General features: G+C 40.6%; 1 protein-coding gene across 1 annotated transcript in view; it reads left to right on the plus strand.

Annotated features, from left to right (window-relative positions):
- Positions 1–25,371, plus strand: part of LOC140242776 (organic cation transporter protein-like) — a 43,341-nt gene that overhangs the window by 5,468 nt on the left and 12,502 nt on the right. Inside the window, exons 2-4 of the mRNA XM_072322535.1 lie at positions 18,260–18,577; positions 20,389–20,492; positions 24,824–24,978. Coding sequence (XP_072178636.1) covers positions 18,260–18,577; positions 20,389–20,492; positions 24,824–24,978 — 577 coding nt within the window. The remainder of the gene's footprint in view (positions 1–18,259; positions 18,578–20,388; positions 20,493–24,823; positions 24,979–25,371) is intronic.

The raw sequence follows: 25,371 nt of genomic DNA on the forward strand, positions 1-25,371 counted from the left end.
GGGGGGGGGGGGGGTCGGACTTGTGTAGTGGGATAGCGTACTGTTATTGCTAAGGTACTGACCTACAGTAGCGTTGTGTTCCGTACTATCAAGTAGACATATTATGGAGTAGATCTACAGCCGCGCAGGGTTGCGTAAACTTACGTAAAAACTACGTATTTTTACGTTATGTGCTCATTGCAGAAAGGAAGAAAGCAGAAAATTGATTATGTTTTTTTTTTTTTTCTACACCATGATCTGCATTGATCGCTGGGCGTATATTGTTACGTAGGCTGGTATAAGCACAGCGTAGAGTGGTGTAACCTTGGCACAGTCGGTACCGAGGACGTTCTTTCACGTGCTGCTTACGTAGGCCTATGTTGTAAGTGCGTGCAAGTCGGCTGTACAGAGAACGTGCGTCACCCGTACTGGGGATGAATTAATCCGTAGCACAGCCGCAGCTCGAACGCAGAGAAAGTTCTGCAAAGGCTACGTCGTGACTGCGTGCTCCAAAATCCGTCCTGAGGCGGTACTTACTACGGATCCCCAAATTTCGCCCATGTTTTTGCAAGTAGCTAGCAAGTAGACAACTTGTGTAAGGGTTTAGATGAATTTCAGGATTAGGGTTATAGACCGGGAGCCCAGAAGATTTCTTCAGCTGAAAAGTGTCACACGGTTTGATGGTCTCATCATATCAGGATGTGGCCAAGGGTCATTAAAATGAATTGCTGGCAAGTCACATCCTGTACCGTAAGCCTAGGGGCCACAAAAAGGGGCCCCGAAAAATGCATTTATTCAGCCGAAGGGGGTCACGGACAAAAGTTGTTCCTTTGGGTGTACCTATCATGAAAACAGCAATGCCAGCTATTTTATCCTGTACGGGGCCCCAGACAGTAGCCCCAAAGTCCCCCCCCCCCCCACTGATTTTATTCAGCTGAAAAGGGTCACGGCTAATTTCTTTTTGCAATGAAAGTAGTACCCATCAGAGATATCCAAAACACCAATGCCAGCTATTTCATCCTGTACGGGGCCCCAGACAGTAGCACTTTGGGAAGAGCAAGATCATCGGAGGAATGTAAATACTTTACTTTTGTGCATCTTGTATGTTACAAACGTAAAGTGCATGGAAACTCGACAAAAACGAAATGTAATGAAATTCAATAACAGGTGAGACGAACGCCCTCATCCGATCAAACCGCGTCAGTACACCACCACTATCTTCATATTGAGCTTGTTGGTCTGCTAGAAGCACCAACTCCAAATCTGAAACCCAGAACCCCAGTCCTCGACAAAACATTTGATAGGAAATCCACTTAATCGTAGGTGTCAACATGAAATTCGACGAAATCTTATCGACCGTCGGCGAGTTCGGCCGATATCAGATCATTATCTTCGTCCTCGTGTGTGTGATGTCCGTACATACGGCTTTCCACAGCATCGGTATCGTGTTCATAGGCGGAGCAGCCGATCACTGATGCGCGGTGAGTGTATGTAAACATGGAGCTAGCTCTATGAATACTCGTACTCGAAGCAACAGGCTCTTATTGATCGGTAAGGGGTTTCTTTGCGATAGAGCTCACTAATTTAGCTCTTCGCCCCAAGTGTGCAAGGGCCGGGGAACTTGTTTGTATGTTTGTTCGTTTGTTTTTTTAGTCTGTTTGTTGTTGTTGAACATCTTGTTCCTGTTGTTTGTAGGGTTGGTTGTGTGTGTGTGTGTGTGGGGGGGGGGGTGCGAACGTGGGTAGGGGGGTCTGTGGAGCCTGGAAATGTGCAAACACCGGGAAATGTGCAAACGCCGGGAAATGTGCAAACGTCTCGCCGGGAAATGTGCAAACGCCGGGGAATGTGCAAACGTCTTGCCGGGAAATGTGCAGATCTCTAAATTTCATCAACGGGAAATGTGCAAACGTGACGCCGGGAAATGTGCAAACCGTTCATTTCACCTATATCATTATGTATAGATGGAAGAGAAACTCTCAATCAAAAATGTGGATAAATCATTACTACCTTTACCATATGTCTTAGCCACCACCTGTCTGTAGCGACCACTTGTTTTGTTTTGTTTTTAACATTTTCAGCATTTTCTTGTAAACCCCACAACGGATTTTCACCAGATTTGGCAGATAACATCTTAGTAGTGATATGGTAGTAATTTATTAAAATGAGCCCCCCCCCCACCACCACCACCACCATCGAAGGATGGGGGGAGCGAGGGGGTTGAAGCCTCAAAGACCATGATCTTTGGATTTTTTTGTTCTCTCTTCTGCCGAATCGAAAAAAGATAGAGCTAAGTTAGTGTTTTGAAGACATTAATGACTGAAATTTCATTTTTGATTATAGCGGATCCAGGGGTACCCTGATTGGGGGGGGGGGGGGTGATGCAGAGGAGGGGGATTGTCCACATTTTCAGCATCTTCTCGATAAATTTCACGACAAATTAACTTGGCAGATAGCATCTTTACGGTGATATGATCTTTATTTGTTAAAATGAGTCTTATCCCCCCCCCCACCGCCAAAGGGGGGGGGGGGAGATGAAGCGTCAGATCCCTAATCTCTAGAATTTTTAAATCTTCTTCTGTCAAACCAGAAAAGATAGAGGTAAGTTAGTGATATGGAGACATTAATGACTGAAATTTCATGTTTGATTATGGCAGATCCAGGGGTGTCCAGATTGGGGGGTGGGGGAGGAGGGGGCTTTTCCACATTTTCAGCATCTTCTTTAAAAGTCTAAAACGGATTTTAATCAAACTTGGCAGATAGCATGTTTATGGTAGTATGATCTTAATTGATAAAATGAGCCCCCCCCCCGCCAAAGGAGGGGGAGGGGGTTGAAGCCTCAGAGTCCCTAAACTCTGGATTTTTTTTCTTCTTCTGTCAAACCGGAAAAGATAGAGGTAAGTTAGTGCTAATAAAGACATTAATGACTGAAATTTCACGTCTGATTATGGCGAATCCAGGGGTGTCCACTTTGGGGTGGGGGGAGGAGGGGGATTTTCCACATTTTCAGCATCTTCTTGAAAAATCTGCAACGGATTTTCACGAAACTTGGCAGATTGCATTTCATGGTGATATGATCTTAATTTGAGAAAATGAGCCACCCCCCACCCCCCCCCTCCTCCACACACACATACACCGCTGAATACACCCCTGGATCCGTCATCATCAAACCTGAAATTTTAGTAACTATAGTGTCTGCATAGCATTAACGTATAGTTCTATATCTTTTTCGGTTCGACAGAAGATTAAAAATTCCAGAGATTTAGGAATCTTAAGCTTCAACTCCCCTCCCCCCCCCCCCGAAAGTGGGCTAGGGAGGGGAGTTGAAGTCCCCCCCCCCACATGGCCCCGTGCCCTGTATCCCTGTATTTGCCATTAAACTTGAACTACTGTCATCAATGTCTTTATAGCACCAATCAAGCTCTATCTTAATTATTTGGTTACAGAATATAAGAATTTTGATAAAACCGTAGACTATAGTTCTGGGACTTTGAGCCCCCCCCCCCCCCCGAAAAAAAGCGGGGTATGACTAATCTAAACAAATTGAGATCCCATTGCCATAGTGGTGCTACCTGCCAATTTTGTTGAAAATCTGTCAAGGATCTTATGAGAAAATATTAATGGTGGAGGTTCATGCGCAGTTTTGACATGAAGTTTATCTATCAACTTTATACACAGTATTGCTAAAGTAAATGGCTTGCACATTTCCCGACGACGTTTGCACATTTCACGCCAAATTTCGCTCCATATTTACCTATTAGTGCTACAGTGTTTTTTTTTTTATTCTGTCAAAGCTTTTTACCTTTGATTTGGAAATTATGAACAACCAAAGTGATTTACAAACAAATGAAATCAAGTGATATTTCGTTTGATATGATTGTGTAGGATGTTCAACGTGTGGACATGTGACAGATGTTCTCCAAGTCAACTTTATGATTGATGAGATATTATGGAAATATGAATTTTGAGCATGTATGGATTTCATGGCTGTGTAATCTCAATATTTGAGTGTATATTATGACATAGTTCTTTGTTGTCCAAATGTTATGTATTCGTGTAGGCATCTACATTGTGCCAAAGATAAGCAGTCTCCATCTCCGTGTACTGCATAGGCTGTTCGTCTTTGCGTACATATATTTTTGTGAATGAGAAGGTCACAGGTATTGTCACAAGATCTTGTTTTCGTGAATTGACGCTGAGACAATAAATGCACTAAATATTATACCCCACTAGCGCTTGGTGAGAATTTTGCTTGTTAAATTCGCAAGCCAAAAATGATTCACAATTTTGCAAAAATGGCAGGTTATTTAAATTTTTTTTTTGCAATGCACTACTACATCGTGTACATGTATATTTTCTAACACAACAACCTTATTCCTATATAGTCCTCTGTGTTTGTAGTGCAATTTCAACACGTGGATGCTTTTGCTTTGTTATAAGTTTCCAGTAAATAAAGCGTATAATTTGTATATCAAGGAAAAACACCTTAGCATGTCTTATACATAAAGTTGTATGCTGTAAACTTACTCTCATAGGTTGTGTGCATATGTTTGTCTGTGTGTTTGTGTGTGTGTCATATTGTTTACTTACACAGTCACATACACACTAAAAATAGGAGTGCAAATATGGACCTCTAGGGGTACAGACGCTTATCCCTATACAAGCCACCCTAAAGGTGCATGTCTGCACCCCATATAGGGGTACACAAACTGTACCCCTAGGGGTCCGTTTAAGTACCCTTGATGATACAAATCAGTACCCCTAAAGGTGCATATAAGTACCCATAAGGGTGCATAAAGTACCTATGGTGATACAAACGAGTACCCTTAAACGTACAAATAAGTATACCCCATAGGGTGCATGTCTGCACCCCCAGGTAGGGGTGCACACTGTGTACCCCTGTATGGGGTACAGATGAGTACCTGTAGGGTTCCTTGTATAGGGACAAGCATCTGTACTCCTAGGGGTACATATTTGCACTCCTATCTTTTAGTGTGCAGGATATGATGGTGAAGTGTGTATCGTCTATCTATATTTTCAAATTGATCAAACGTTACAACAGACATATATTCAGACGATTTATAACGTGCATAACGAGCGGGCTTTTTTTTCTACAGAAATTGCAGGCTATAAAACTGCAAATTAAATGTGTTCAGTTGTGTAAGATACTTTGATTTTCGAGAAGATGAACACGTTATTAAGAGGTCAAAAAATGTGGGCAATGACTTAATCATTTAATGTTCACTAATATCATTGACATAATAAATATTGGAATACTGAATGAAATTTGTTAAGGGTATGATGAAGAGGAAATTTTATCACCACTTTAACACCATACTAAAAAATCCACATATCATAATAGATTTCGTGTCCGTGCGTCTGTTAAAATTTGTTCTTGCACTCCCTCTTAAAAAACAAAAAACAAAACAAAAACAAACCAAAAACAAAAACAAACATTGTGTTTCAAACTAACGAGAGACTTTAACTTCTGTCTCCTTGAAAAAAAAAAAATGCTCGGAGACCTGTATCAGGTAAACGACTTGAAACCTCTCAGTGTTCAGCAATGGACACGTGTTGATCTTTGGCTGCTCTCTGACTGACCCCTTCAATATTCAATAACTGAGAGCAGAGCCTGGGCATGCTACAGCAGTAAGATACCCCTCCTGTTTTCGCCTCTGAATAAGCTGTGCATTGTGATTTAGGGTCAAAAGGTATTCTTTCAAATGCCTTTTCAATCGCTTAAAAAAAATATGTCTTCCTCATCCAATTCACTATTCAGTCCAGGAGTTAATGGAGCAAAAATGGTCCCCGGCATTTTCATATTTTTTTTCTTCAAAACTTTATTCGGAGCGTTCCCTCCGTTAAAGTCTTCTTTCAATAGATTGGCATTGATATGCCTTTTCTTTCTCACCATTCATATAGTAATCTTTCGTACTGTATTGTACTACGCTATGTGTATTGATGCATGGAAGAAATTCATGCAGTGATGCTTTGTTTTATTGCTTGTGTTATTTTGTATTGAAAATGGAGTGCAGAGATAAACTGAACTGAACTGAACTTACCTAACCACTGCCGCATTGCAGGTTCCCGCACTGCTGTGGCTTACCGACGTAAAACCAGCAAGAATGATTAAAGTTGTTGCGTTCGGCATTTTGAGAAACGTTGGTTTGTTTTCTTTAGCACGTATAGTTAAGCAATTAGTTAAAATATGATGTTTGTCTTTTCCGTCTAGGAATGCAACCATGGAGGTAGCTATAGTAAGCTGTGGTTGTGAAGGGTCGAGTTCCTTTAGAAAATTAATTCCATTTGGGAGCTGGTAAATATTTCACTCACCGAGGGATCACTTCATAACGGTATAAAAGGATAGAAGTGAGACAGATCACCTCGACTGGGCAGAAAACACTTTCGAGACTATATATAGAACCTATCTTTTATAATATAATCAACAAGTAGCAATAATTTACAGGGATGAGATATTTTGACACTACCAGCGAGTGTTTTTTTTTTTCAGTGTTTAATGTATCATTTGGCAAGTCCATCAGCCAGTGCAGAGTTACCATCTGCGCATGAGCAGATGAAGGTCATCTAAAAGAAAAAAAAAAAGAATTAAAACACATGAGATAAGACTGATAAACATTCAAGGGAGCTTGTTCTTTGATGACTTTTTTGTGAATGATATATGGCTTTGCAAATGCTTTTTTTTTTCTTCAATTTTGGTTGTTAAAAGCGGATAGCTGTGAATTAGCGCGTTAAAGTCGTTTCAGGACAAACCCACAAGGACAGATAACCATCTATTATTGATACTGGTATATAAGTGATAAGGTCAGAATAAAGATTATAGGGTTAACCATAGGGCTCAGATTAGGTTCAAGATTAATATTATAGGGGCTAGGGCTGGGGTATTGTCATTGTCAAGGGGATAATTGTCTTAGATCCGTTGAAATATAATCAAAGATGCACTTTTGTACTCCACGCACCGTTCCACTTAATTGTTGTGACGTGAAATACACTGTGTATTATATCCTGTAGACTATGGTGTAATGCATGAATTCGAGATCGTGTTAACTATCCTTCAACACTGATGCGCTGCACTTTCAGATGATCAAACTTGCTAACACACGTAGCTTATAGGCCATAAAAATTTGTAAGGGGAGGTTCGATGAATGAAGCTTTACCTGAATGCTATACCAACCAGCCTTTTTAATTCACGATGGAATTGTTGAAGGACAAAGGTCATGAGGCTGTCACCGCTTTGTGTTTCTTTCGTTTTTCAATTTTAAGTACATTTACAAACGCTTTCTTCTCGTCGATCGCTTTGTGCAAATGAAAAATATTCTCACATTGTGATGGAGAAAAGCAGTGTGATACCAGGGTGGGGTGAATAAAAAGTGCCCATCCGGGACACGAGAGTGGGAGTTGGCAAACATGGCGTGAACAGCAGGCTGTAGTCATTCGGTGCTGATCCAAGAATGTTTTGTCGGTGTATGACAGATATTTTGTTGGTGCATGACGTGTGATTCGTTGGTGCATGACATGTGGGAAACAATATGTCTGGGAAATGAACATACAAACAAGCCGTCTTTTGGGTAGTCATTTCGGTGTTTGGTACATCGTTGTAATGATTGATGCCCGTTGGTGGTATGTGTAGTTTTCGCACTCATGTGAGATGTGTACACAAGGTATGTAGCGAACGTAACAGTGTCGTTCGTTCGTATAGCGGTATTTCATACTGCGTGACATTGCATGGTATGTGTAAAGGCCACTACACACTACAGGATCAGACTGGTCTTAAAGTCTTAAGCCAAGCTGGGTCTTAAAGGTATTAGCCCACATTTGTAAACCTGCAGCAATTGGTCTCATAGTTAGCATTGAGTTTGGGTATGATTGCAGTAACACCTGTGCAAAATTTCGTTCCAATTAGTCCATTACTTTCATAAAAATAAATGAAAATGCACCGTAATCCGTATGCATGCGTATAACGCTCGCTAGCTCCGGTCCACGTACGTGTTACATGTACAATGTACGTAGCTATAGCCCGCGCTCGTAATTCGATTTTGGGTCGGGTTGACCCGGTTTGAAAATTGATTTTAAAACGATGATTTTCTCTCTTTTATCGAATGGTATAGACAAAGAGCGACAGGTGAGGTATGTTACTGTTATAACTTGTACTTGAAGTCATATTGGACCTGTTTTATGCAGTTTTGATTTCTTTTTTCTTTTTTTTTTTTTTGGGGGGGGGGGGAGGGTTTGCAAATGTGGGCTAGTACCTTTAAGACGAGTCGTATGACCAGACACCGCACACTGTACGACCCGACTGTAAAGCGCGCGCAGTGCGCACTGCGTGCGCTTGTATTCTACTGCATAGTGAATGGCTGAAAGCCTACGACCAGTCGTAGAAATGCAACATGTCAGATCTCTACTACTGGCGCTAAGACCCAGTGGTACGACTAGACAATGGCGAGACTGTTATACGTCACACTTCTAGTCTTAAGGTCTTAAGACCGGTGAATCAGGGCAAAATCGTGTAGTGTGCGGCGGGCTTAAAGGGGCATTCCGGACGATTTTCACAATTCAACATCATGTAGTAGATAAATCAACAGCTCCATATATAGATTCGTGTAATTTATTGTTGCCCTTGAGCAGAGAAACCAATGAAATGAAAATCTTAAACAAATTACACTGAACAGTGTTGATGACATCAGAGCCTCACATAGGGGCTTCAGAAATGTAGCAGTGTAATTCCATTACAATACCCCCTGCTTAACAAGTACACCTGTGAAGAATCTATGCATGCTTTCTTCTTTTGTTCTGCTTCCTTGCGCCCCAACTCATGCATTCTCATGGTGAGGCTGCCATGTCATCATCCTTGTTCACTGCAATTTGTTATAAATTTTGGAAACATTCTCATTTCTCATCCCAATCACTATGAATTCAGAAACTCTGTACTCGGTTCCACTAATTTATAGTTGTTCAGTTGTAAAAGTATGAAAATCATCCGGAGGTCCCCTTTAATGGGGCTACGTTAGCAGTGGTTGTGAATGGAAGTGCGATTCGCGAACTAATAAGCGATGCGATGAGTATGTTTTGGGCACTTGTACTGGTCTTCTCGCAAGCTGAATACCAGGGTTGCAGCATGTATTGCTGGAAAGGAAGGGTACGTATTACCGTTTCAGTTATGTCATTCTATCAGATTAGTGTGTCACTTTCTGGTTATTTGGATTAGCATCGTTAGATGTGGCTTTACGAGGAAATTGGCCTCTTGATATACGAGTGTTTGTTCGGTCTGAATTGCTTAGACTATTCTCGTAGTTCGGTACCCAGTTGGGGTGTACTTGTAGGAAGTTGCGCTAGCGACGTAGTCTTGAAATCTAGTCGGAAAGCTAGATGTGAATAAATCATGGCAGCCAAGTTCGATGCAGCAGAGTTTGTGAAAGACGTTACTCTTGGTAGATTGAGAGGGTTAGTGAAAGCCCAGTTGATTGATGTTGCAACTCATGTAGATGCTGATATCAGAGAATGTAGTCGAAAGAAAGAAATGTTTACAGTGTTGTTCTGGTGAAGAAGCTTGAACTGGGTGAATATGAACACACAGACTAGAGTGAGAGTACAGATGAGATTGAGATCTGTTAGAAAAACTGTTCCAAGTACTACAACAACTACTAAACCTAGTGACATGAGGGTAGATTCCACACAACTAGAACTGGCTAGATTGGAGTTAGAAAAAGAAAAAAATGAAGGCAGAAAATCTGAGACTTGAACAAGAGTTAATGCAACGTCAAATTGAGTTGACTCAGGCACAGGCCAGTAGCGTCCCAGGGGACAGGCCTAATGTTACTATGTCGAGACCAAAGGCGCCCGACATAGCAATAATGGCAAACACAGTCCCCCGCTTTGATGAAGAGGATGTAGACTCTTTCTTTTTCTCCTTTGAGAGAATAGCCAGGAATTTGGAGTGGGAAAAAAGATATTGGTCTATGATAGTACAACAAAAGCTCACAGGCAAAGCACATTCAGTAGTGTCTGCTCTTGGATGAGGAGGCAAATGGCTATGACACAGTTAAGAAAGCAGTCCTTCTTGCCTATCAGTTTATACCTGAAAAATTCAGCACAGGAACAACAGTGCCTGCAGGACAAGGGTCCTGATCTAGATCTGGGGTCTGGACTTGTCTGGACTTTCAAGTTCTGGCAGCAGGGTATGTAACGTTACGCTGTGCCTTAATAGCGCTGTGCACATAGGACCTACAGCTGCAATGTCGACGGTGAGTGAGTGTAGGGCCTACTCATCAAAACTTGGACTGCCACGTATAACCTACTACTTGACTGCTCAGTAGTCCTAGTCCTAGTTCTAGTATTTCAGAGTCTATGTGTACTGGGTACCGTTTTCATCTCACTAAGCGTAAATCGTGCGTGCCGTTGAAGAGAGTCTATCTAACGGTTACATTTGGATTTTCGAGATTCACTCAGCCCTCCCCATCTACGTTAGATAGTTTGAACTGGCGAACTATCGCTAGATCATGATCATCAATGCGTAACGTTACTTACACACGGTCTTCTATGGGCAGCACGTTCGGATAACGATGCCAATTTCATTTTGCATATCTGGAATTTCCCCACAAGTTTTATCTAAATAAAAAGCTGTTGAAGAGCTTGCTTTTAAAGATTAATAGATATTGTTTAACATATTTATTATAGCTCCATATTGCAATCATACTAAATAACAGCTTTTGGAGTGCTTCGTGTGAGATTTCATCAGTAAATTGGCATTACGTAGTTCGTCTTGCTAATGTCGGAGTTGTGCACAAAGAGCACCTGTGACGTAGGCCAAATTGCGTGGATCGTTCCATGGCTTGCTCGTTTTCATTTAAGAAAAAAAAAAATCATTACAGGCTTATCCTGGGTTTTACAATCCTCTCTTTCCAGTAGTAGGCATCAAAAAATGTAGATTAGAATTATCAGACAATTGGAAAATGTCAGTACAGTTTTCTTTTAAAGTGAAAACAAAGTTCTGGTAAGGGCCTGAGAACCCGTCTGGCACCATTTCATATTTGCTTGCAATATATCGAAAGAGTCTACAAAGAAACTTACCTGGCTTGACGCGGTTTGCCGGAATGATGAGTCGTTTTGGAGTATTATGAGAAAAATAATAAAAGTCGGTAGACCGACTTTTACTAGTATTCCAGAACGCAGAACGGTCTCTGGGAAAACTCAGCCCTATTTCAGACAATTTACACACAGTTCGTGATCGCCATGTTCAGTAGGGTTGGACCTACTACTAATCGACCGCCTAATGTTTATTTGCTTGATAAGAATATTTAACACTGAAATTCACGTAAAAAACTTGACCTACGTGATTGAGAAAATCCAGCTCTATCAAATGCCGTTGTTCCCTTTTCGATTCGAAGTTTCAGTGCAAAAATATCGCCGCCGAACTTGCGTGGCCTCGTTTCAGCTCCCCGCGGTAAATCGCGTTTTTAGGATCGACCGCTGATTTTGCATTGACAATGCACGTAAACCGAGTTGTATTGAACACCGTGTTGTACGAAGCTTTTTAGAAGCCTTTTAGAAACTTCCATAGACATTACATTGTGCTGTCATTACGATTCGGTGAAAATATTCATTCGAAATTTTGTCCTTGATTAAAACCATTAATGATCAGTGAATTATCGCGTTTTCCCACACCATCCTAATCTACATTCAAAGCCAATCCATTTTTATGTGCTTTGCGCGCAGAAAAGTGCGTACTAAGTGTTCAGTGCGCGAATTATACGCGGTCGGTTTCAATAAGGGTGGTCGATATGTAGTAGGGCTACTATACTCTATACTACGGGTACCAAACGAGGCCTTGATGAGCAGACAGGAAAGTGCGTGCTAATCCTGTACAAAACAAATGGACAGCGCGCGGTCCTCAAGCCTATATACGCACATCACCTCAGTTGCTGAGACGCGCGGTCTTTGAAGTTTTTGTTATACAAATGATGCACAGGATAGAGTGCGTTAGTGGAGGCGTATAGTGCACTCGAGGGTATTTACAATTGTGAAACATGCACTACATTGTAAATACCCGAGAGTGAGCTACGCCTCCACTAACATTTTATAAAATGGGTCGAAAATTCGGAAACTAATAGCATTTTCCAGGGTTTTTCACGTATCTTTGTGGGTCAAGACGTCCGAAGATGTTCGTCCCAAACATTTACGCACGTCGCACTCGGAAATCCCGCACATACAGTATAAGTATGATGGGGGGTTGGGTTTCCGGACACTTAAGTTCCTGCATGAAAACTTACTTATTTTACATAGAATATGCACCCTTTACCTTAAAGACTTGATATAGACTCCTCATATAGGCCTACTAGACAACATACTCTGAAAACGGCGTGAGAATTAACCTGCTAAATAGTTGGATTTGCCATTCAAAGTGACTCCATGTACGCGTCCGGTCCCACAACGCTTGGTCTACTGTACTCTACAAAGTGTACGTATACTAGAGTATACGTACGCCACACATGTTATGCACAAGGGAAGAAAGGCCGGCAGGCAGGCAGCCCGAACTAGAAGTTGTTTACAGGATTGACAGCGCGTACTGTATGTATGCATGCCATTCAAAGGAGCCGCCGCGCGCACAGACGATCGGCAATAGGATTTAACCACGGTGGATTTAACACGCAGTGCGATGGGACTAGAATAACCAAAGCACACGTGACTCATTTCAGCGCTTCCTATTGGCTACATTCTTGAACCCATTTTACAATGTTGTTTATCAAGCGTCTTTGATTGTTTTTAGAGGTGCTTGAGAGGCGCACACTAATTTTGCATGCGCGCCAAAGAGGTTTTTGATGCGCGCGTTGTAACAACTCAGACCATTACTGCGAGTAGCCAGAACGCTACAATGTAGTTTATACAGGCCGCTCCCATATGCATAGTACAACGCTGTACAATCCAGAGGGACAACCAATACAACTCATCCCGCCGTCAAGCAAAGCGAGGCCGAGTTATCCCCGAGTCCGAGTCTAGCCTGACCCCGTTCGGGTAAGTTCTGAGACTGAACGTTTTTGGTTAATATTTCCCATTTTCGTCGTTACCCATCGAATATCTTGTTATTACAGCGTTATTCCGCACATTTCCTAGGCATACGTTCACATTTTGGAGCAAAATTTGACAACTTTTGCAGGCGTATACCAGAACTTTCTTTGGGCCGTATTCTGAGAGCTTATTAAGTGTCTGATTAGCACTTAATTACCGAATTGGTATTCTGAGAGCATAAGTAGGAGGTATATTAACTACCATAGCAACAAGCGTTTTGGCGGGAAGGACCTACGCGTTTGCGCGTATCAATGTGCGTGCACCTCTGAGAGGATTAATCACAGAGTTAATTACGAATCGGTATTCTGAGGGTGTAATTAAGTATGAAAGTTAATGGAAAACTTAATGATACTAAAGAGTGTCATTAACTACTCCGATATCACGCAATTCATCGTGTTTTCTCTGCCACAACGATGCTTACCGTCTTCGGTAACCGAGGAGCGGTTGAATCTTGTTATCATGGTATCCGTAGAATTCAGAGAAAAAAAGAAATATAGCCGATCTTCGAGGAATTTTGTCATTTTATGTGAGCAAAGAGGTTGAGATCTTCGCGTGCGTAGGTGAGGGGTTGTAATCAAATACCGGAGTGTGCGCACGGAGCTCTTGGGTTGTAATTACAGGGGGCGTGGAGGAGCGCGCATTGAGGGCATATTTGCGCGTGTAATCATCATTTTGGCTTCTAACAACGCGTCTGATTGGATGGAATAACAATTAGATGGGAGGGACCTAAGATAATTACAGGGGACTTAATCATACCTTAATTACGTCCTCAGAATACCGATTTTGCCCATGATTAAGGGCCTATTATAAACTTCACGACTTAATCATGAAGTTAATTACAGACTTAATTACGACCTCAGAATACCACCCCAGGTGCTTATCTCGATTGATTTACAAAGCAACATGTCTGCTGGTACACTTGATTTTTATCTGTTCTTTATGTGGAAAATGTAACTGCGAACTGGCTTATTGAATTGGATTGCTGCCCTAAGTTCAAGTATTCTGGTGAATAGTCACAGTAAAAACTATAACCACAAAGCGGATGCCTATAATAGTTACACGCTTATCTACACTATGGCACCCTCTTCAGTCCTATACTTTTCCTGTACAAAGATAATTACAGTACATTATCTCACCGATCATTTCATGTATGTCAAGGTGCAGCAAGACTGTTTGCATTTTATTCTTCTTTCATCATTTTGTCTCGCCGGGGGGGGGGGGGGGGGGGGGGCTATGTTGTGTTTTATCCGCATGGACCTGCGGAAGAACAGTCTCCGGACTGAAGTACTATGTGCCGTGCTTAAATAAAGGAATGAAATGAAATGAAATATAGTGGAAGATAGACACAGACGTCACTTTTCTGTCGTCGTTGTGAAATTGGTGTGTAGGCCTGTACTCTCTGCAACTATTACCACATAGGCCTAATATTAGGTAACATTACCACCAAAACAAAGCACGCACACCACAGTGTATATAAACTATAACCTGAAAATGCCGGTCACGTTCAACATGTTCAACAAGTAAAATGGTCAAAATAATGATCAATGAAGTTATAAGCCTACCTTATAAGCACTGTGCACATTATATTTTGGTGTACTCTCCATAATATTGTTCACAATTTTGAACTGACCCAAATAAGAAGAAAAAAAAAAAGGACATCTCTGGTACATCACTTAAAGATGGTCAACAACAACAGCAATGATAGCTTACGCCTTGCGCAGACTTTGTCTTTGAGTTACCAAGCAAGTAATGGCAGCTATTTGCACATTGGTTTGGTTTTACAATCATATCGCTAGAAATCCGAACGCAACGCTGTCTTGCTGTCCCACTTTTACCAAAAGTTGCATTATCCCGTTGCCTTGTCTTCTTTTGCTAATTATAGTTTTGTGATCTAAGAGCGCCGTTCGTGCAGACTGTTTGATTCTGACTACCTAGTCACGCACGCACGCTCACACACACCCACAGACACATACGCACACATACACACACACACACACACACACACCACACCACACAGACCACACACACAAAACCTGTTCTGCATGCCAGAGTTTCTGCAAAATCACAATAGCCACAATAGCCAAGAAATGTTGCATGAAGTTTAATCAGCGTACGGCACATTTCCCACCACGGTGCTGTGAATCCCCCTTCTTCTTCGTACCCGCATATTAAATCCTTATAGTAAATCAATTCTTTTTGTTAAAGTGTCGTTCAAAAGTATGGGAAAATGCACGGTCTATTCATTGAAAGATGTGAAATAAGGTTCTAAATGAGTGCACTTTCAGTCTGAGGTTTCGGTAACTGATAACTTAACAAAGGCTAAAAACAAAGGCTTAACATCGCTAAAAATTGCCCTTGAAAACCTCGGCTTTAAGTTTGCTCAGTGAAGGCATTACAACAATGGAGTGCTACACTTGAATAGTCTTAATTGTTTTAGTGCGTCTCATTTCATTTGGTTTTATGCCTCCCACACGAATACCCCGTTTATACTAAGGGAAAAGGGGGTTCTGAAACCCCCTGTAGCCGCTTCGAGCAGGCTTTCAGCTCAGTATAAAGAGACAGAATTCAGAAAAGGCGATCCGATCGGGTCGGGTCGGGTCGGTTCGGGTTCTGAAACCTCCTGTTGGGGGGGGGGGGGAGGTTTCAGAACCCGCTATAGCAGGCTCGAGGAGGTTCGACTGCAGTATAAACGCAAAGGGGGTTCGAGAAGCCGCTTTTTGGCCGACCCGGAGGTAATTGCTGAAGGTCATCACCTGCTTACATAAACAACCCAGCCATCTCGACCAATCCCCGCTGCAGAAAGCCTTTCAACTTGCACACTGTCACTCAAAAGCCCGCGCCATAAATCAGAGGAGAGGAGAAGGCTGGGCCTGCTAGGGTCTGCTTTTGGCGAGCAGTATAAACAGACAAGAGGCTGCTTTTTCAGAGTGGGCTTTCGAACCTCCTCGAGGAGGCTCTGAAACCCGCTAGCAGTATAAACGGGGTAGAAGTGTCGCCGAAGGCATTATGTTTTCGGGTTGTCTGTCCTTCCGTCCGTAATCAATTTTGTGGAGTAAAAGACCGCTTGAGGTATCCTAGACTCCGTTTACAGTGCAGAGCTGAGCCAAGCCACGACCGAACCGCGGCCGAGCCCGGCCTCAATTGCGGTATTCGGCCCCGCAATTTTGTCCGTTGACAGTGCCAGGCTCGGCCCGGGCTTTTAATTCAAACCTTTCAATATTTAGTCGTACTGGCGCTCTGCTTGTAAAACAAACGACTGTTATTGGGAGCCCGCCGGTCGCAATTTGGTACCGCATTTGGCCGAGTGTGCGTTTACAGTGAGAAAAGGCCGGGCTCGGAGCCGCGGCCGAGACTACCTCCAGAGCTTGGCCAAATGCGCGGCCGATTTTGGACCGCATTTGGCCTTTTGCGCGTTTACAGTAAACGGGGTCCTAATGAAACTTGGCATGTAGGCCTAGGCCCTATTCATAGTATGAATTTATGTATATATATATATATATATATATATACACATATATATAATATGGCCGTGCATCATAAAACGAACTGGAAGTTGTGTTTTCAGCAGTTTTTCTCGAACACTTTTTGGTGGAATAGTGTGATTAGGTGTTTTTATCTTCAATTCTGAATAACATAGGCCATTGAAATCTAATACATAAAAGCATGGTGATATGTGACTTCAATAACAGACTTATTTGATATGTCTGACAAGCTGCACGGCAGCCAATTTGAATTTTCCTATAGTTGCCATGGTTTTGCCAAGCATGGTTTGTAAATTAGGCTACCTGATTGAGCGCGCGTTTGTATACAAATGATGCACAGGATAGAGTGTGTTAGTGAAGGTGCGGCGCGCTCGAGAGTATTGACAATGGTGCGACATGCACGAGGCGCAGCCGAATGCATGTTTTTCAACCGTTGTCAATACTCGAGAGAGCGCCGCACCTTCACTAACGCCACGAAATAATCCTGTGCATCATTTGTTTTATAAAATGGGTCGAAAACTAACAGCATTATTCACGTACCTTTGTGGGACAATACCAGTCAGCTACATGTAGCACTCGCTCAAAAGTCAAGATGTCCGAAGATGTTCGTCCCAAACATTTACGCACGTCGCACTCGGAAATCCCGCACATAAGCACTGTACGTACGTATAAGAGTATACGTACGCCACGTACTGTTATGCACAAGAAAGGCCGCCGGCTGTTGTGGCAGCCCGCGGCCCGAACTAGAAGTTGTTTACAGGATTGACAGCGCGTATAGTAGCGCGTGACGCACTTGTAACAACTGATTGAGTGCGCACTGCTAGTGTAAACATTGTGACGTACGTCAGGCCAGGGAGGTGGAAGAGAGACTCTTCTTAGTGCATACCTGAAGAAATTAATGCACGCACACGTGACTCGTTTCAGCGCTTCCAATTGGCTACATTCTTGAACCCATTTTATAATAACAGTTTGAGTACGCGCTGCTGTATTTACATTGTGACGTCAGTGAAAGGTGCATCATGCTTTATTTTTGCTGCGCTTTTTGGCATGCCCGTGAATGTTAGTCGTGATGTTTGTCTTGGCAGCCATATTGGAATTCAAAATAGCGGGCATTTCTTTACACAGACACATCACATTATTTCATTTTTCAATTCGGCATGTTAAAATACCTGTTTGCACCTAATTGCACCATCAATCGTCACTTAAAACTCGAGATAGGGATTTTGTAAATTTTGTCGAGGCTGCCATATGGGAATTCAAAATGGCGGCCATTCGATGTTTGTCAGACACGTCAAGTTAATCTGTCATCAAATTCAACATATAAAAACGCTCTTGTGTACCAAATATTGGTGTCACATGTCATTTAGAACTGAAGATAGGGATCTTTAAATATTTTTTGTGATGGTGGCCATATTAAAATTCAAAAATGGCGGCCGACCCCGTGGTAAGATCTCTTGGATTCGGCACTATCAGGCGAGGCGCCGCGTAGCTGGAAACTGATGACGTAAACAAAAGACACCTATACATTTGTACTAGTATTGGCTTGTGAAACTGGGCAACTTTCATCATTGCATGTAGGCCCTGTATGGGTGAAAATGAGCTGCCTGGCGGAGGTCTACGCTCTACAAGTGTTTTTCTGGTTATCATTGTCATCATAATTACTCCTATAATTACTAGAATCATAATTATTTTCACATGACATCCCCTCTCTTGTACACCAGGTTCCAGAATGGCAGGGGGAGAACTGCAGCTCGTGGAGTCTCGACCCGGCAGAGTGTGCGGCGGCCAAGCGGGCTGCCAGCATACCTCCCGAGTCGAATACCACGAATTCGAGCAAGCTGAGCCAGTGCGCGATGTACAACGTATCGGCATCTCCATTCGTGCTGACGCCCCTGCCGGAGCATGGCAGCTCCACGTACTCGTCTCTCTCCACGGTGGCGCCCTTTTCCTTTGACGATTTCCATTCACGTGACGTCATACCGTGTTCCTCTGGTTGGGAGCACGATCGCAGTACCTACGCGTCGACCATCAACATGGACGTAAGGGAGAAAAAAAACGTATAACTGTAGTGTCATTTGTATTACGCTTTCCTTTTTTCTGGGGGGGGGGGGGAGGGAGATAAAAAGCAAACACATACAAACCCCAAAACTTTTACTACAGTGCTGTGCAATACTTACCTATAAAACTGCACATCATGTTAGTTTTTTTTTTCATGTTCAACGTCAAAGATTTCTTATCTAGGCCAATATATAGTCACTCCGTAACATATCTGAACTTGTCCATCTGTTTCAACAGGAGGGAACCTATTTACCAAGCTTGTTTTTTTTTTTTTTTATGTGCCTTGATTAAATGTGCTTTATAAACGAAAGAGATTTTACATGAATTAATGCTTGCTCTTTGATAACAGGCGATGTGAATACATTGTCATGCATTTCAATTATTCCCATAAACAAAAGGAATAGAATTAAAGCCATTGATCGAAACAATTGTAAGAGGGAGTCGACTTCGGTTTTTTTTTTTCATCACCCCTCGCCAGTAATACGTATGAAAAAAAAAAGTGTTGAAAATTAAGATGAAAACAATGAGTTCCTGTTTTCCTTTTATTTTTTGTTACTTATAGGAGTTAGAAGAAATCGAAACGAAGAGGGAAAAGTGACTGCTATCAATAGGGTTTTCCATCTTGTATTTATCTACAACTTAAAGGTTCCCTGAAAAAGAAATGCACGTTGATTTATTTTGATTTATGATACCCTCAACATCACTTTTGCGGTGAAAAGAATATCTGGAAACCTCGCCATGTCTTTTGTTTAGTCACATTAATCATGTTAATATCATTTCAACATGCAAGTTAGGCTTAGTCAAGGGGAAGGTGCATTCCACTGTCTTTTGTTAAACATATCAGTACTTTAGCAATGATTGACAATGAGGTCACAACAGGAATATTGGTTTGGAAGGATTTTTGTGGGCGAAATCTGAAATCTGAAAAAAAAAAAAGAAAAGAAAGATTAGTTAAAAAATGTGGACTGTTTATAGATATTCGTTTCACCGCAAAAGTGATGTTGAGGATATCATAAATCAACACAAATCAACATGCATTTGTATTTCAGAGAACCTTTAACAGTCTCATCCGTTCGGTATCGGTGAAAGTCCGACTGGTGACTCGTATTGAGTGTGGAGCCCGAGGCAGCTAAGTTGCTGGTTTAATTATAGAAGTCATGGAACTGATGTAGTATTTGCAGCACGGTGTTTGAGGAGCGATTAGATTATGAAATTTGAAGTAGCCGAGCTTTGTGATTGTGGGTATTATCAACATGATTGTGATCCATTCTCTCTTACCTCTTTGACTATTATTTCTAACATGATTATTGTAACTCTCAAGTTTCCTCTGTTTACATTACTGTTGTATCATTATTATAATGCTTTGCTTTAATACAGATAACGTCACAATTATCAGCACAATGTATTGCCATTATAATTATCCTTGCCTTTTATCATTGCCCTTAACTGTGTTTTTGGAAATAGAGCAAAAGAAACATAGTAGTATTATGATTATTTTTTTTTATTTTTTATTTTTTTTTTTGCAGATAGGACATCATTATTGCGCTTGTTTATCTCTTCACGACTTAGATAGGTGAAAAGGCATCATAAAAAGAACCGCAACTATGGAATTACATATATTAGTAATCAGTAATATTATTTTTCTTACCGATGTCATTTTGTCATCGTAATCATACGTTCTTCTTGTTCTTCTTGTTCTTGTTCTCGTTCTTATTATTATTGTTATCATCATTAGTACTGTTGTTATTACTGTTGATGTTGCTTTTCTTATCATTAAAAATCTGTCCCTCAGTTTAATCTTGTGTGCAAAAATGAAGACCTGACAGATGTTGCCTCCATCCTGTGGTTTGTTGGAGTCCTCCTCGGCAGCATAGCCTGCGGTTTCACGAGCGATATGTAAGTTTAAATGAATTAAATTTTTATCTGGCCAGGGATAAATTTGCATACTTTATGCATTATGCAGATCGATATTTCCACTCATCGCAATACGCAGGTCTTTGAAATGTTCGAAACAGATATTTAATGGCTTATACAAATTTTGTGGGTATAACTACGTAGGTAAAACTGTAATATTAGTATTCATGTATTGCACTTATTTTTTACCTGTGTCTTGAAGCAACTCTTGTGTGTACATGTATGTTTGTGTGTGTGTGTGTGTGTTTGCACACGACAAAGAAATCTGAATCTGAATCTGAAGAAATCATGATTAAACTTTGATCTCAGATTACATTTGCATTTCGTATAATTTGCCAATTCTACTTCGTAAAGCCTTTTTTTCGGAATCACGTCTTGGGCTTGAACTCGAGGAGGAAATTCCCTGCTAGAAAGAACACAGTATCTCACAGTGTGGAGAAACACAGTGTAAACACATTGTCAACACAGTGTGAAATCTCTTCTCACTGTTAAATTCTAGCGTTTCAACAGTGTGAACACAATGTGAGTCGTCACATTCACAATGTGAAACAAAGAATTACTATGTGGACACTCTGTGAAAAACCACACCACAGTGTGAAATCATCTTCACACTGTTATATTCAAGCGTTTTCACATAGTTGACAATATGAACACTGCAAACACGCTATGGGACACTGCGTTCTTTCCAGTTGGGTGAAGAGCATTATAAACCAGCACAATGAATCAAGCAACCAGATGAGAAACATCAACCTCCAGTCGTACACAATAAATTTGAAAAGAGTGAAAGAAAATAAAATGATGTATAAGATGAGGTCTGTATTTTAGAACCCTTCATTGACAGGAACATGAAGTCATGCAATATAAAGGAATGCATAAAAGTACCCACTAACTCTTTCTTCCAGAAGAAAACTAAAAGAAATCTTTGTCATTTGTTATGACTATAATTTCTTTTTCAAAGAGCATTGCAATATGACTACTTCATTAGCAAAGGTCATTGCAGATACATACAATACTACGTCGTCTGCCAAAATTATCTATCCTATCATCAAGTTTATCACATCATCAATAGATGCCGTGACAAATGACGTATCATATTTATCACATCAGTCTCTTTTCAAGTAGGAGCCCACATCATGTTTGAAGTTTATCACATCATCAGTAAATGTGTTTTCATTTACATTATGATTTTTATCAAGATATGAACGTCACCAATATATGAATCTGTCGATACATCATACTGAAGCATGGTGGATAAGACTCCTATCTTTAAATCCGGGGACCCGATTTCAAATCCAGTCGACTGCTTTCTACTTTAGACAAGACGTTTTTATCTATCATGTCCCTCTTGACCTAGGTGTGTAAATGGGTACTTAGTAACTTTAAAATGATAATGTCAGGACCCAGAGCATGTGGCAACACTGAAGAGGCTAGCCTGGATAAAATTATATAGAATCATCAAGGTGCGTATTTGGCCATCAACAGATGACTTACGGCTGCATCATGTCCTTACGTTTACAGTTCATTCTTTAGTGGTGATTATAGGAAAATCTTTATTTAAACTTCACTGTGCGGCTTTTGGCACCGAAGAACTGAATGTGTTATTTGAATGAGAGATTATATGGATATATATATATATATATATATATATATATATATATATTGAAGAGAAAATAGCGAAAGTTCGAGCAGAAGGCTTAGCCCGAGGTAGACGAAAAAAGTTAAAGTGGTTTATTATTGTTATTATTGAAGAAGGTTTACGAAAGGTTTAAGGTTACTCAGGAACACGCGTCAGCCACCTGGCAATAGTCCATGACGACAGTATTTATTTTTAAACTGATAACGTTACAAATATTATTATTATTTTTGCAGAGCTTAAATGGAAGGAAAAATCTTTGATTGTGAGCTCAAAACTCCTTAAAAGGGATATCCGGGACAAGCAGAAATTAATCTAACAAAAAAGAGGACAAATCTCAAAAGCACGGACAACAATGAAACTTTGAGAAAAAATTTGATGAAAATTAAGGAAATAATAAAATTGTGACGTTTCGCTAATTTTCATGAAACTGTTCGTGAACGGTTAATGTGAGTATGCAAATTTATAGCGAATTAATGATGTCATCTCCTCACACTTTGCTTTACAGTATAAAATCATGATATTTCCATTTTTTTTTTTTTATCAAACACGATTGCCCAAGTCTGAAATCCTGATAAATCTGACTAATTATTATTTTGAAGGCAGTCAGCTAGGAATAATGTTATGTTTCGCCCTTTAAGAGCAGATAGCGTGAATCTGCGTCGTTTTCTGTATACAGTTCGACCTCGATTATCCGGCCTCCTTATATCCGGAAATCTCTATTATCCGGACGCGTTCACGCAGTGAAGGACTTTTTTTTTTTCATCTAAAAATTGAGAAAAAACAGTGACTTTCATGGATCTATTTCACTAATTTCATAAGATTTGCATGATTAGTTTCTCAATATCTAATGAGGTAAAACATGTATGATTTTCACATATCAAAGATAGGCCTATATACTTTATTTTTGTGAAGAAGGGACTTTGCGCAGGCTAGCATACATTACACCACCGTTGCGGGGTACGCTACCTGCCTAGCTGCCAGTGCACTGGGACGGCAGCTTGGACGGCAGCTATACATTAACATTCGTGTCTCCCATATCCAGCCAATTCGCTTATCCAGATGAGTGCCGGTCCCGACATGGCCGGATAATCGAGGTCGAACTGTAATTATGATCAATGAAAATGTGTGAGATGTGTAACATTAGCAGCTCACTCGCATATTTATATCCACCTGTTTTGCAGAAATTAACGAAACTTCACAGTGTCATAACTTCCCTAAGTTTTATTTATTTTTTTTGAACAAACTTTGACTGTTGTGCTTGTAAAATTTTACTCTTTCTTATCAAACTAACTTATAACTGTATGGTCTGAAACTCCTTCTCCAATCTCAAACACTCGTCCAGAACATGAAGAATACAAAGCTGCACCTCTGTTCAATATAAACCGATCAGCCTAAATTAAGCATAATGAGGTGGAGATAATAGTTTACGTGTCTGTCAAAATAATGATGATTAAGAAATGGAGCAGTCGATTCAGAGACAAACAACAAAGACGCCTACAAACAAACTCGCCTACAAACAAACTCGCCTTGGCTTTAAGCCAGGATATCAGAGTCATGAGCATACTAATAATTATGTCTAACATTCTAGGTCCTCAAATGATATGTCACATAAAGGCTTAATTTGTTTTCAAGTATGATAGGTTGAAATACATTAGAGAAACGTTAACATCCCATGAAGGATTGTATGGAGAGCGTGGGGGTCAAGGGTTAAATACATCAGTGATGAAGTGGGAAACTATAAAGATTGTGACTCAATGGTATATTGTCAAGATAATGGAAGCAGAAGAGAAGAGAAAGAGAGAGAGAGAGAGAGAGAGGGAGAGAGACAGGGAGAGAGCAGTAAAAAGTATAACCACGCTAGAAGTACCATATACTGAAGCATTTAATCGTAGACCTCTTCCATAAATGAAAGATAATTTCTGCAGACTCAAGCAAAATTCCTCTGTCTTGTAATTTTGCAGAGAATGATATCTATAGCTTCTTCCTTATCATTCTGCAGTTCATGAATGTACGTATAAGTACCTGTGTCTGGAATTTAGACCCGTCTCCCCCCCCCCCCCAAAAAAAAGGAAGAAAAAAAAAACAATTTGGGAAGACAAATACCATGAATACAGTATAGCCCATTTAGCAGGGTTTGGCGCCAAAGTTTTCGACGCGTCTTTTTCACGTGGAAAGCCGACATTCAAGGTCGGCGGGGGTGGGGTTGGGGGTTGCCTCAGACAATTTACTGAAAAGGAAGCGTCTAACATCCACTCAGGGCTACTATCTATAAATTTACCTAATGAGACTTAGGCCCTACTGTTATTAACATTATCATTATTTCTATTATTACTGTTGTCATTGCTATCATTACATGTATCATCATTATTATCATAATTATTATTATCATTATTATTATTATTATTATTATTATTATTGTTATTATGATTATCAGTAGACGTAATAGTAGTAGCAGCAGTAGTAGTAATAGTCGTAGTGGTAGTAGTAGTATTAGTATCGTTATAAAATTGTAACAATCAACATCACGATCATTGTTAGTATAGTGTTATTATCAGTGAAAATCAATTTACCAAGGTTAAATTCTTCAGTATAGGCACTCTCCTTCCACGGGACCATTCGAAAATTAATGAAGCAATTTCTGTGACGTAATATGTCATCTGTGACTTTGACGACGCAGATTTGGTCGCTGTTTCACAATGTGGGTTACCAACGCTATACTGGTTATCGTGGGCATCGCGACGGCGTTTTCTCCGAACTTCTGGACTTTCGTTGTCTTGCGAATGATAATTGCTATGGCCAACACCGGCGCCTTTATCTCCTGTTTCGTCCTAGGTAAGATTATCTCTTGTAGTAACACTAATAATGATGATGATGATGATACTACTAATACTACCTTACTAATAATAATAACAATAATAACAACAATAATAATGATAATATTGATAATTATGATAACAATTATGATTACCATACTAAGAGTAGTATATAGTATAAAAGTATCCCAGAAGTAATTATGATAGTCATGGTAACTGTTTCTTATGAAACGTTTTCACAGAAATCGTATCACAGCGCTGTGACAATACAATGCATTGTATACAACGATACACTACAAGTTACAATACCTAAATTGCTCGATACATGTTCATGTACAAAACGACCTTATTAAGATTCGAACAGTTTAGTCATTAATTTTGACAGTTTCTTTTGTAACACAGACGAAGTCGT

Source organism: Diadema setosum, chromosome 19 (genome assembly GCF_964275005.1).
Source record: "Diadema setosum chromosome 19, eeDiaSeto1, whole genome shotgun sequence".
Taxonomy (NCBI): Eukaryota; Metazoa; Echinodermata; class Echinoidea; order Diadematoida; family Diadematidae; genus Diadema; species Diadema setosum.